At 39.2% G+C, this 14,329-nt stretch overlaps 1 protein-coding gene across 4 annotated transcripts in view; it reads right to left on the reverse strand.

Annotated features, from left to right (window-relative positions):
* Positions 1-348: 348 nt before the first annotated feature.
* The window catches only part of MAP2K4 (mitogen-activated protein kinase kinase 4), a gene marked incomplete at both ends in the record, with an annotated part of 102,648 nt that continues 88,667 nt past the window's right edge, over positions 349-14,329 (reverse strand). For all 4 annotated transcript variants that reach the window (XM_079724667.1, XM_079724666.1, XM_079724665.1 and 1 more), the window contains 4 exons: positions 349-462; positions 1,877-1,922; positions 6,068-6,216; positions 8,613-8,690. In XM_079724667.1, coding sequence (XP_079580793.1) covers positions 349-462; positions 1,877-1,922; positions 6,068-6,216; positions 8,613-8,690 — 387 coding nt within the window. The remainder of the gene's footprint in view (positions 463-1,876; positions 1,923-6,067; positions 6,217-8,612; positions 8,691-14,329) is intronic.

Raw genomic sequence — 14,329 nt, forward strand, 5'->3', positions numbered from 1 at the left:
ATTCCAGTAGCTGCGTCTCCAGGTTTCGAGTCTAGAAATGAATTTAAGATGTGATCTAATCACGGTCAACAAATTGATCATACTAACTTCCACATTTCATGAATACGTCCATCACGAAAGAGCAGGATGAGGTCTCTCTGACCGGCACTAAACACTGTGTGATCGCTCAGGTATTACAGGGATGCACGTTCTAGGTGACGAGAGTATACAGACATGATGGAAACGAACACCAATCTTATTGCACATGGTGTCTGGGCGAGCAATAAAAACACTGTGGTACGGGATGAAGATTCTTTACGTCTTGCTTCCTCTCAGCCCTTTTGCCTAGAGTCTGACGTAGCAGCGATGTCAGTCGACATACATGGGAGAGCTGGGAGTAGCTGGCATTTGATCCAGGATTTTACAAACATAGCATGCGACCTCGACAGCGCGCTCTTCATACATCAAAATAAAGGGATGTTTCTGCAAGAACATTGAAAAACAGAAAAAGAAAAGAAAAATGATCAATATTCGCATCAGAGCTCACACGGAACTTTTCCCAGTTTCGACACAGCACAGAACTGCAGGCTCCGGCCAGGTCGAGCTGTAAATGACTGTAGCAAGGCAAGCACAGTCTGCACTCCACGCAGACGTGTTAATGGGTGTGAGCCGCTGAGATGCGATGCAGGGTGTCAGGCTCTGGAGGAACCGCCCTGGCTGTGAGGTCTGCAAGCTTATCTGTGTACCAGGACAGTACGTTCCTCAGCACAAAGCATAGCTGGAGCCTCCGCCGCCATCTGAGAGCCAAGAAGAACTGCATGAATCCCGGTCGCTATTCCTCGTGGGACACAGGCATAAACTCCAACCTCCCGTATCTCCCCACATGTAGCAGAAGGACCTTACAAAAAGATTTCAGTTTCGACCCTTCTGACCCCCACTCCAAAAGAGGCACAATGGAAACTTCTCCCCTGAGCTTGTGCGCTGTGCTCTCCAAAGCCTATGGCTCTGTATCTGCCTTGCAAACTCACTTTTTCGTCCTCCACCCCCAGTGATATTTTTCTTTCATAGCTTTGCTAAGTACACTGACCAAATACGTTGAGTCAGTGCTGGGGTTGACTGGAGTTCTACCTAACATCCTTGGAGAACCAGAAGCTAGTGTGACAAGTGGGTCTTTTCCTAAAATATTCCCACATTATTACGTCACAGGACTTTCTTCACTGCCAAGACCAAGGCCAGATCCGGTAGACTGCTTAAAAAGTCCGAGTTCCACGGAAGGGTGAGAACTTTCAAAGAAATGAGAATTGGCCATAGGATGTCAGTTTGTGTGAGAGCTTTTAATAAAGGCAGGATAAGCACAGTAAATTCCTATGGCCGTGTTACACACACAGACCACGTGGTGGAAACGGCTCCTCAGAGTGAATGTTCAAACTCCTTCGGGTAGCTTTTTTTTTTTTTTTTTTTGCGGTATGCGGGCCTCTCACTGCTGTGGCCACTCCCGTTGCAGAGCACAGGATCCGGATGCGCAGGCTCAGCGGCCATGGCTCACGGGCCCAGCCGCTCCGCGGCACGTGGGATCCTCCCAGACCGGGGCACGAACCCGTATCCCCTGCATCGGCAGGCGGACTCTCAACCACTGCGCCACCAGGGAAGCCCCGGGTAGCTTTAATAACATGTAAAGGCCAAAGTTTTCCATGAGAATCTAGCTAGTAAATTAGTAGGAAAACTAGACCTACAAATTTTCTCTTTCCAAATCTCTTTGTTTTAAAACATTTTTTAACAACACTCATTAAGGTCAAGCAGTCTATGACAGAGAGGCCGGCTGCTTGCTTAGTGAACCAGCATGCCGGAGGATTCAGGAGTGAGGAGATATCTCCAGTTCCCAAAGTCTCAGACTCACCAGAAGTTCTTTATACTTTGGCCTTTTGGATTCATCCTTGGTAAGGCTAAAATAACACAAAAATTAACATCGTTAAAACGGACACACAGCTACCCAAGTACTTTTATTTTCACAAACAAAGTATTACAATCAAATAAGTAGGTTTTTTCCCCTTCAGATACAAAGTCACAAAGCAGACAACCTGCCAAACATAAAAAACACACAAAAAATTAGGCAATCTACAATCTAAGGATTTATCCTTAAGATATTCAATGTAGGAGCATTAGTGAAAAATTAGAAACAAGTTAACTGGTGAAAATTGGATAAATCATGGCATAGCTACATGTTAGAATACTATGTAGTTAAATGTATGAATGCATGTATAAGTATAAAATTGTAAGTGTATATGTCTGTATGCCTGTGTGTTTCTAAATATATACACATATATACAGACACTACCCTAAGAGAAACTTGTAATCCAGCAAGTCTGGGAGATAAACTACATATGAATTTTATAAACTTATCCTTAGAACTAAAACATTTTTGCACTCTGTATCTTAATTCTGTGTTCTTTGTTCCAAAAGTTTACAGTAGTACAACTTCACTAAGGACTATACTGATATATTAAAAACCTCTGCCCTCCTGACATTTTCCCCTTGAATTCTACCTTGTCTAATTAATGTTGCCAGAAGTGCTTTCATTTTGTTTGTATTTTCCTGATCTATCTTGGACCGTACCTTAATCACCACTCTCCTCCAACCTCAATTACATTCATTTTTTTAGTATCAGACGTGAATCTGGGCAATAGAGGTCCCCTATGTCTAAACTCAGTGCTGTTCTTCACAACTGCACCTTCTGTAGTGGACGCCTCACTGTGCTACACAGATGCTAAGTAAGAAGGACTTACTCCTCCACTGCCGGGAGGGCTGCCAGCAGGCAGCCCTCGGTTGTGGCTTCTAAGGGATGGCATCAGTTGAAGAGAGCCACCCTGGCTTTCTGGCGCCAGCCTGTATCTAATGACTGATCCACAAAGGGGCATAAAAATCCAAGACCCTCTTCCCGTACGAGTCAACCTTGGAGGGCCAGCCCAGCTTCACAGCTTCCTACAGGGCTGGTGGAGGCTTTGGCTGAGGCTGCACTGCAGCCCAACTCCCCTTTCTGCCTAGCCCTGCTTTCCCTCCCTTTGCTGTTTGTTGACCCAAAGATCACTACCTACCACTTAACCAACTTCCTGTACACTTATTACTGTCCCCAAAGCCTGCTTTCCAGGGAACCAACCTGCAACACCCTTTTGCTGGGCTTACTTTTCTTCTTGGTCAAATATATCTTTTCAAAACAACCTATGAATGGTAAACTCTCAGGCTTTCCCTTCCTGGAAAAAAAAAATCTATACTTCCTCCTTATTTTGAATGATAATTGAGTGCCCATGTATAAAACTTCAGGATGAGGTTGACAATTATTTTTCCTCAGCACTCTGGAGCTATGACTCTACTGTTTTCTGGCAACTAGTGCTGCTGATGACGAGTCTACTGTCAGTCTGATTCATTCATTCTTGCAGGTACTCTAAGTTCTCCTCCGGCCAACTCTTACTTTATCATTGTTCTGCAATTTTGCTTCAGTGAATTTTCGTATAAATTTACCCTTATTTATCCTACGTGATACAAACTTTAACTGAAATCTGAGCACCTATCCTAGATCAATTCTCAAATCTTTTCCACTATGATCTCCTTAAATATTGTTTCTCCACTTTCAGATTTGTTTTTCATTTCCATTATATACATCTTAGAATTACTCATTCTCTTCTCACTGATTTTTAACTATTTTCTTTCATACATATTAGTCTACATCATGCTGGGGAAACCCTTCAAGTCCATCTTCCAGTGCCCCAACTCTGTCTTCAAGTGTTTCCAGTCCAGAGTGCATCACATCTGTTGTATCTTTGTATCAATAGCTATGTTTTTTCATTTCCAAGCCTTCTAATTAATTAGTTTTCATATCCAACTGTTTCATTTCTGTTTACTTCTTCCTCAGTTTTAATGAAACTTATACCTTTACTTCCTTGGGCATCTTAAATATACTTATTTTAAGTGTATTTTAGACTATTCCATAATCTCATCTCCATTAAAAGCAGCTTTATGTTCTAGTCTGTTGCTTTTCTTTCTTTTTATTTTAAATTAATTTTTATTGGAGTATAGTTGCTTTATAATGTTGTGTTAGTTTCTACTGTACAGCAAAGTGAATCAGCTATATGTATATATTTATCCCCTCTTTTTTGGATTTCCTTCCCATTTAGGTCACCACAGAGCACTGGGTAGAGTTCCTTGAGCTATATGGTAGGTTTTCATTTGTTGCTTTTCTTAGCATTAGACTTCATGCTTCTTGATCATTTTTTCATTATTACCCTCTCTTCCCATGAAAGTTAAATACTGCATATCTGCTACAAACCATTATACTATGCAAGATTTTCTGGCTCTCCTGAACAAATTTTTGTCCCTTGGGGGTGACAGCACTCCATTAAGAACGCACGTTCTAAACAGTTTTCAACAAGAAGTAATGATTGGATAGACATGCATCATAAAAAAATACAGCTGTGACAAAAAGAAGGAAAATGGCTTGGAACAAGGTGGTATTGGATTATGAGGAAACCAAATAGGAATCCGAATGATCCAGGTTAGATAACAGAAAATGCTCAGGGATAGTAGAAGGGAGAATGGACAAATATGGAGAGCTGATATGAGCATATCACAAAAACAGATAATACTTCAACTGTAAGACCTTCATGATCGGGAATGAGATGGAACTACATACCTACTCAGGGAAAACAACGTGAGATTCAAGTCTATAACCATTATTTATGGGAGAGAATTTGCACCACGGGACACAGAAATAAAAAGTAAATATAAATATAAAAATATATATACATATATATATATAAAACAAAACCAATAGAGAGATCAGGAATTAAGAAGAAAGCAATCCTGGTGGAGTGCTCCCAGGTGATTATTTTAGATATTATGCTCATGACTCACACAGATTCTTTTAACCAAGTATTTCATTAAAGTGGAATATATAAAATGATCACATTTTGCAATTATATACTGTATATATGTGTGCAAACTGGTAAAAGTAGATTGTTTTTTAAAAGGAAAAAGCAGCCAATTTGAGTCATCCTTATGGCCCTCTTCTATCTAAAAATCTTGAGGTATTCTTCTCCCCTCTGAAAACCAACACAAAAGTAGAATTTGGTTAGAGAAGATGAAAGGGACTTGAAAACTGGAGTCAAACAAATGTTTTCTACATATTCAAAAAGAGGGCAATGCTAGACCGTGAAACATTAAGTCTTAGTCTTATAGGACCTAAAAGATTAGAGAGAAAACAGCATTCCTGGAAAGAAAAAATTAAGAAAAAGAAAAGCATTTTCAAGAATGAAAAGAAGAATATACAAAATGCTCTGGCTTTTTGCTCATAAATATATCTTACTTTTAAATCATGTTGGATAAACAGAATAATTATCAAAAATATTCAAATGATAACAAAACAGGTTTTATTTAAAATTTAGATAACAAGGCACGACTGTCCTGTTGCCATATCAGTGTATATTTATTCTTACATGCTACAAACACATACACACCTGTAAAAAGGGGAGTGAACAATATCAGGCGTGGGGTTCCTAGAATAAGGAACCTTATTGGAATAAGGTTCCTTGGGATAAGGTCTCTGTGAACCAGTATATGGTTCTACCGACTGAGCTTTGGGCCTGACACTACTACATACACCCAGCTGGGTTACGTGTCAGGTCAGAGCAGAGAGCCACCCCTGAAAGTCTGATCTGGCAGGATCTTAACTTAGTAAAAGCTTGCAAGTGATTCTGGTACAATTTCATTGTTAGAACCACATCAGAATAAGATGATCAATCTCACCTAGGCTGTATTTCTTGTACAAGGTACTAGAAATCTGGAGGCAGCAGCTTCTCCACCACCCACATCTGTTTTTCATCAGTACCTGAGTAGCAGAATAAGAGAGTGATGCCTCTCCAGGCTAGCTGGAGCCTTCCATGTAGCCATAGCGATCCAGAGTCCCAGCTGAGAAGACAGAGCGATATGAAGAAGGCTCCCCTTCCCCAGTATAAAGTACCAATGTTGCTAAGATTAAGTAATTACCTCACTGTCCTCTCACCGTATATCTCTGAGCATTCATAAATCAAATACTCACCACAAGTTGACAAAGTTGATGAAACTTGGGGAAAATTCCCTTTCCTCAGAATTACTCAACTGTGGTGGGTCTCCTTTCACAACTTGTGTTAGTTGATCAAACACACTATTCCACTTTGGATAAGGAAATCGGCCTGTGGCCAATTCGTACTAAAGAGAACACAGAGGAAAAAGCAAAATACACTGGGCATTACTTATTAATCCAGTACTTATTACTCCTCACTGGAAAGGCCACATTGTAAATCTGAACTCCAAGCAAAACTCTTGAAAAAGCCTTGACTCAAATCAAGATCAGGCTGAGGTGCAATCTTCAGAATTATTATGGCTAAGTGGAAGGGATACTTAGAAATCAAGATAGTACGTCCATATCTGCCACAGGTCAAACATATTTGTGAACTGTATTCTCATCTTTCTCCCACTCTGTTCTGAGGACAATGGAAACCTAGAAATTGTGCTTTTTCCAAGAACTAGGTTTAAATCTGCAGCATGGCCTAAATGAACCCCATTTTACACGCACTGACAGGCGACCCCAAACTTTATCAGAGATGATGGCACATGACAGACAGAGCACTATCTGAGAAGACGGTTTTGGAGTTTCTTCCACTGAGATTTGATTTTGTCAGTTTAGTCAAGTATTAAAGTACCAGTTTGCACAATGAAAGGAAGGTGAGCAAGCAATCATAAAGCCGTCCTCCAACAGGAAGCTGGTACGGGAGGGCCTTCTTCCCCAGAGGAGGCCTCCTCCAGCTCAGCACCGTCTCCACTTGTACATGCGCCTGTGGGAAAGCAGGCAGGTGGGCACGCACACACACGCGCAAATCCACTCCTTTGGCTGAGGTTTCTTTTTGATAAAAATACAAACGCTTGGGAAGAAGTAAACCTCCTTGATTACTCACAGCAATGGGAATTGCTTCATTAGATTCATTCTTGAGAACAGGTTTTAATAAGAGAAGGAAACAGTAGGATACAACATCATAAGGTGAAAGACTTAGGATCTTAGAAGTTAATTTCACACATCTCATAATTTTTTAAAAATTATATGAAAATAATGTCTCTATGAAAAATTAAAAAGCAATTATAAGTACTGAACGTCTTGCTTTTAAACAAAGTTTAGCCAGAGGTACTAAAGGAAATTGCTAAAAAAATTCCTATGTTAAAACCTTTCACAGAACAAAATTTTGTTTTTACAATAAAGTAAAAACTTGCTTTTTAAGCATAACTGGCTTGGACATAGATAGGTATTTCTGAATCGTGACTATCCCTTATATGCAAACAGTTGTCTCAGTTGGTAGCTATAAGTCTTGCTCCAGTCACCAGACCTAAAAGATTCCCAAGTTCTGTGCTCTCTCCTGACTAACTGGGAAGGAATCTCCTTTGGTTAGTGGCTTCACGCTGAGAAAAGACTCCACGAGGTGTCTCCCATGTCTGCTCACAACGGAAACCAGATGGAGTCTTGTGCAGAGCTGAGCTGCCAGCCTTCATGTCTCTAGACGGAGAATTCATTAGGTGTGGCACAGTGACTCACCAAGGACAGCTCACAAGGGTGTGTGATCCTCAGGAAGAGGATCTGAGTACCATATAATGCCAATAAACAAATGGAGATTATTTAATAAGCTACAGGAAAAGTTCACTGCTCTGAACCTGGTGTCTCGGGGCTCTGGGGTCTTACTGAAGATGGGAGGAAAAGTTTTGGGTTGCCTACCAAACAGGACACAGCCCCACCTATACTGATGGAAAATTCACATCCAATGTGGAAGAAGCTGCTCTGTCTGAGATCAGAAAAATGCCATTCAGCCCTGGTAAAACAGCAAGCACAAGAAAATAAATCTAAAACTTCAAAACAAATTTTGGTGGTAAGGAAATCAGCAAATAAATCTATTTTTAAAATAGAACCAAAATTTCAATACAGTCCACAGGTGAGACAGTTTATTTCATCGTGCTTGTTAGTTACAAACTAAGTAGTCTTCTTACTATTCTCGCTCAGTGTTGTTCTAAGGCAGAACTTTCACTGAGAATTGTCACCTCGGTGGTTCTTGTCCTTCAACAATGGAATTACTTTCAGCATGTGTGACTTTTCTATTCGGTGAATAGAAGATTCCAAGTAGTATATAACTACCTTCATACATATAAGTATGTGCACCTAATACACACACTGTCCACAGTATTACTGGACATACGACTCCTGCTTGAGATGGGGACGCAGCTGCACTGCTGCTCTGACCGCAGGTGAGCTGGCCTCCCTGTTCCTGCTCTGAGCGCAGTTCTGACTCCTAGTATCTGTGGCCAAGAGATCCAGGGTCACTACATTAAAGAGTCCTAGGCGCTTCACAAAACCACAAGGGAAATAATCAACTCTAGCTTGAGTTTTAAGATAAAAACTTGTTTTTCTACACTTGGTGGGCAGGGAGAAATAGGTATATAAAATCAAAGACTAGAAGAGACCAGATATGTTATGAGTGGTGAAAGACTGGTTATGGTTAAATTTTCTTTTATCTCTAAATGTCTTATAACACGACAACGACAAGGTTGAGTGAACACGAACATACCAATGTGATCCCCAAACTCCAGACATCAGAGCGGACGTCATATCCTTGTCGTGACGCACTTGGGTCTATTCTTTCAGGCTAAAACACAAAGAGAAATCACAGTCATTCATTACACACACCCTCCAGGAGCAAGTAATGGAAGCAGGAGCTGGGTAGGCAGCCAGAATGCCAGCACACTCCTAGAGGAATCCATGTCTAGGGACAGACTGGGAGCAACAGGAAGCCAATATTATACTGAAAATGAACAGCAAGGAAAGACCCAACTCAACGGCTTCCTCCATAAAGGGAATACAAGCCTAATTTTTCCCCCTAAGGATGCACAAGAGTTTACAAAACTGAAGCTGAGAACAGACAGAGGGAGAAATGGGGAGGAAAAAGGAAGAACATAAAGAATTACAGGGCCAGATTAGTAGCAAGTAATGGTAAAAAGAAGAAAAAAAAAAGACTAAGTTTTAGGATCTTATCACTTTTTGCTTCAGTGAATAAGGACATACCACAGTATATTTGAGACACAAAAGCAAGTATGAGCTAAATCTATTATAATTGCTCCACTCACTCTTTATCATAAAGCTAAATATCTATACCTTTAAAGATACAGGGACTTATGGGACTTCCCTGGTGGTGCAGTAGTTAAGAATCCATCTGCCAATGCAAGGCAAATGGGTTTGAGCCCTGGTCTGGGAAGATCCCACATGCCATGGAGCAACTAAGCCCGTGCGCCACAACTAGTGAGCCTGCGCTCTAGAGCCTACGAGCCACAACTACTGAGCCCACGTGCCACAACTACTGAAGCCCACGCGTCTAGAGCCTGTGCTCCACAACAAGAGAAGCCACCGCAGTGAGAAGCCCGTGCACTGCAACGAGTAGCCCCCGCTCGCCGCAACTAGAGAACGCCTGCGCGCAGCAACGAAGACCCAACGCAGACAAAAATAAGTAAATAAATTTTAAAAAAAGATATAGATTTACATCTATATCTTTAAAGATATTTGTCAATTAGTCTAATTGTTAACCAAATTAAGGCATTGCCAGTATCATAATATATTATTCTATCATAAAAACAGCAAAAATCATTTTTAGTAATTTCTATGAAGGGAGCATTTTTACATTTCCTTGAAATAAGGGACCATTATTTACATAGTGTGCCAGGGATGGAAAAGAAAAGAGAGAGAGGGTATCAGTAGCACAGAGCTGACAATGGATCCTTAGCTAAGACTGACAGTAACTGCTGTTGAAAGAAATGTCCAGAGACGCATAATGGTCACTGTGTTATGTTCTCTGCATGTCAGCAACAATTAGTTTGGAGACCTATGCATTTTGTTTTGAATATGAGTACTGTGTTGCATAAATATTCATTGGAAGCTCTTCACTTTTACGTTTAGATATAAATATATTTATTTACCTGATAAGATACACATTACATAAAAATCCCAGATAGTCAACCACGAGAGAAAATACTCCATCCAACAACAGCAGAATACACATTCTTCTCCAGCTCACATGGAACATTCACTAATATAAACCATAATCTGGGCCATAAAACACACTTTATGTTTAAAAACTGAAATCATGCAAGGCATGTTCTTAGATCACAAAGTAATTATATTAGAAATCAATAACAGAAAGATATCTAAAAAATCCCCAAATATTTGGAGACTAAACAACACACTTCTAAATAACACATGGATCACAAATGTATGGATACCAAGGGGGAAAGGGGTGGGGTGGGAGGAATTGGGAGACTGGGGTCGACATATATACATTATTGATACTATGTATAAAATAGGCAACTGATGGGAACATACTATATAGCACAGGGAACTCTACCTAATGCACTGTGGTAACCTAAATGGGAGGGAAGTCCAAAAGGGAGGGGATATCTGTATGTGTATGGCTGATTCATTTTGTTGTGCAGTGCAGACTAACACAACATTGTAAAGCAACCATACTCCAAGAAAAAATTAAAAACAGAACACACTTCTAAATAACACATGGATCACAGAAGAAGTCTCAAGAAAAAATTTAAAAATATTCTGAACTAAATATTATTAAAATAAAGTTACAAAATAAAGTAATCAATGAAATTATTTATTGAAATAATTTCAGTAAATTATTTCACAGTACTCATGTTCAATTTCAATGAAAGTGAAATCACCAAAATGAAATTACCCAAAGTTTGTGGGATGCAGTGAAAGTACTACTCAGAGGGAGACTTATGGCAGTAATTGCATATATTAGAAGAGAAGACAGATTGCAAATCAACAGCCTAACTTGACAGCTTTAAGGAAACAGAAAAGAAGAACAAACTAGACTCAAAGCAAGGAGAAGGAAGGGAGTAATAAACGTAAAGCAGAAGTAAAACAGTGAACAAAAATCAATACAAAATGTCAAAAGTAGAAGTTGATTCTTTGGAAAGATTAGCAAAATTGGCAAACTTCTAGCTACACTGATCAAGAGAAAGAGAGGGAAGACTCAAATTATTAAAGTCAGAATGAAAGAGGGGATATTACTATTGATCTTACAGAAACAGATGAAATAGACATCCTTTGAAAATGAAAAATAATGTAGAAATCTGAATAACTGCAAAACTTTTTAAATTTTTAAATGAATCTGTTATTAAAGACCTTTCCACAAAGTCCAGACCCAGGTAAGTTTACTGGTGAACTGTTTCAAACATGCAAGGGAGAAATAACACCAGTCTTACTCAAATTATTCTCAAAACACAAAAAAGGAGGGTATTCCTCTCAACCCATTTTATGAAGCCAGCATAGCCATTTATGAAAACCTGACCAAAACAAGACAATTAATATCCCTCATAAATACAGACACAAAAATTATTAAAATATAAGCAAATCTAATCTAGCAACATATGAAGTGGTAATATATCATAATCAAGTGGGGTTTATCACAGGAATATAATATGGGCTTAATACTTGAAAATCAATGTAATGTACCATATTTATAGAATGATTTTAAAAATCATATGATCATCTCAACAGATGTAGGATTAGAATCTGATAAAATTCAACAACTGTTAGCATACTGAGAAGGAAACCTCTTATTTCATAAAATGTATGTAAAATAACCTACAGCTAACATTATATTTAGTGGTGAAATACAGAATACGTCCTTCCTAATTAATACTGGGAACAAGGCACTGCTTCTATTCAGCATTATATTGGAGGTCCCAGCCAGTACAAAAAGGTAAGGGGGGAAAAGCATGGCTTTTACTCACAAACATTTGGATTTCTACAACTGTTTAGTTAGAAAATCCCTACTAAAATTAATGGTGAAACCAGCAAGATCATAGGACACAATGTCAAAATATGCAAACCAGCTCTATTTCTCTATAATAATAGCAAAATACTGGGAAAAAGTTAAAAATCCCACTTACAATATTAGCATCAAAAAACATGAATTCCTCAGGAATAAATTCAAAAGGTGCTCAAGAGATCCACACTGAAAACTATAAAACATCACTGAGAGACAGCAAGAAGATCTAAATCAATGGAGAAACATAACAGGTACTAAAAGACTCAGCAACGTCAAGATACTGACAGTGGAATGGACAAATAAATTGTGGTCTACTGATACAGTGCACAACTTCTCCGCAATAAAATGACTGAACGACTAATACACATAACAGGTACTAAAAAACTCAGCAATGACAAGATACTCACAGCAGAATGGATAAATTGTGGTCTACTGATACAATAACAACTTCTCTGCAATAAAAAGGCTGAACGACAAATACACACGGACAGCATCGATACATCTTCAAAAGAAAGCACACACAAACAAGCACAGACTGTAGGATGGCATTTCTAAAGAACTCGAGGAAAAGCAAAGCTAACCGACAGTGAAAGAAAATAGAACCAATGATCCTATAAAATATGAGACATATTTTATATCTTGACTGATGTGGTGAATACATGACTAACTACATTTGTCAAAATTCAAATTGTATGCTTAAAGTGGGCACCTATTATTTGTGGTTACAGCGCTAATGTCATTCTAAAACTGCTGTATGTTTATGTCACAAACAGCTGTAATGTCTAGCATGTGTGTGTTAGAAAAACTTATCCAACAACGGGAAATAAATCCAAAAAAGGATTCCATTTCCTTTCAGTGTCACAGTGGAGCACCAGCAAGCCTGCCCAAGTACTGTGTAAGTGTACTTGTTTCATTAGGGCCCAGACACTTAAGTTACACAATAACCTGCAGATTTTTGTCAGGTAGGGATGCAAATGATTTCTGTCCAACAACCCCAAAAGTTATTATTTTATTAACCTGGAGATAATTAGCAAATTTATATTTTGATTAGCCATCTTGTTGCAATATTCCTTCTTTAGTGACTATAAATACAAAATTATGAAAATGTTCTTTGAGCCAGTTTCACTAACCTGTCTGTCCAGTTTTCTCATTAATGAGTTAAATATATTTTTGACACATGTTCGTTCTTTATTTGTACATGTAGTACTTCTAATATTTTGAAAAGTATTCTTTGAGAGGAGTAGAGATTTAAGATCCATGAAACTAATTAAAGACCCTGTATCTTAAATCTAAGTCAGAAGTACGGATTTGAAAAACAAAAAGCTTTTTAAAATTAACTACAAGAGGAAAATATCAACTTAAAGAATAGGGTCTATAATGTTAGCAAAAACATAGTAGATAAAACAATTTTATATCCAAAACATATAATTTATAATAAATACACAACTCAAGTTACTTTGTATTAAAGTATATAAAATAAAAACCAAGGAATAAGGAGAAACTGACAATCTCAATGTTTTCAAATTTTGAACTCCTCTATTTTTTTAGATTAAAGTGGCAAAAAAGTGCTAAACAGGGACCTCCCTGGTGGTGCAGTGGTTGAGAATCCGCCTGCCAATGCAGGGGACATGGGTTCGAGCCCTGGTCCAGGAAGATCCTACACGCCGCAGAGCAGGTAAGCCAGTGCGTCACAACTACTGGGTCCTCTAGAGCCCACAAGCCACAACTATCGAGCCCATGTGCTGCAACTACTGAAGCCCACACGCCTGGAACCCGTGCTCGCCAACAAGAGAAGCCACAGCAATGAGAGGCCCACGCACTACAACGAAGAGTAGAGCCACTCACTGCAGCTAGAGAAAGCCCACGCGCAGCAACGAAGACCCAACACAGCCCCTTACCAAAAATATTGAAAAATAAACAGTTAAAAAAAAAGTGCTGAATATAATTATAATACAGAACAGACCTTTTCCAATATTTCATTTTTTAATTGACCATTTATCATGCTAAAAGAAGAATTTTAATATGTCCCGAAAGGCAGAAACCGACTAAAATGCTTTGAAAGCAAGTAATAAGTAAAAAGATTAACATGAATCACTTTGTACTGGTTAGCTATTTGTGTAGCAAAGCACCGCAAAACTTAACAGCTGACACCAACAGACATTTATTATTTCAGGTTTCTGTGAGTCAGGCTTCAGGGAGCATTTTTGTTGGTGGTTATGACTCAGGGTCTCTCATGAGACTTCAACTGAGATATCAGCCAGGACTGTCAGCCTCCCTGGGGCAGGAGGTCTCATCACCAAGCTCACTCACATAGTACCGCAGGAAGCCTCTGTTCCTCACCACATGAGTCTCTCTGTAAAGCTGCCTGAGTGTCTGCACAACATGGCAGCTGGCCTCCCCCAGAGTGAGCAATCCAAGAAAGAAAACAAGAAAGAAGCCACATGCCT

The sequence above is a fragment of the Hyperoodon ampullatus genome (assembly GCF_949752795.1).
Source record: "Hyperoodon ampullatus genome assembly, chromosome: 19".
Classification (NCBI taxonomy): domain Eukaryota; kingdom Metazoa; phylum Chordata; class Mammalia; order Artiodactyla; family Ziphiidae; genus Hyperoodon; species Hyperoodon ampullatus.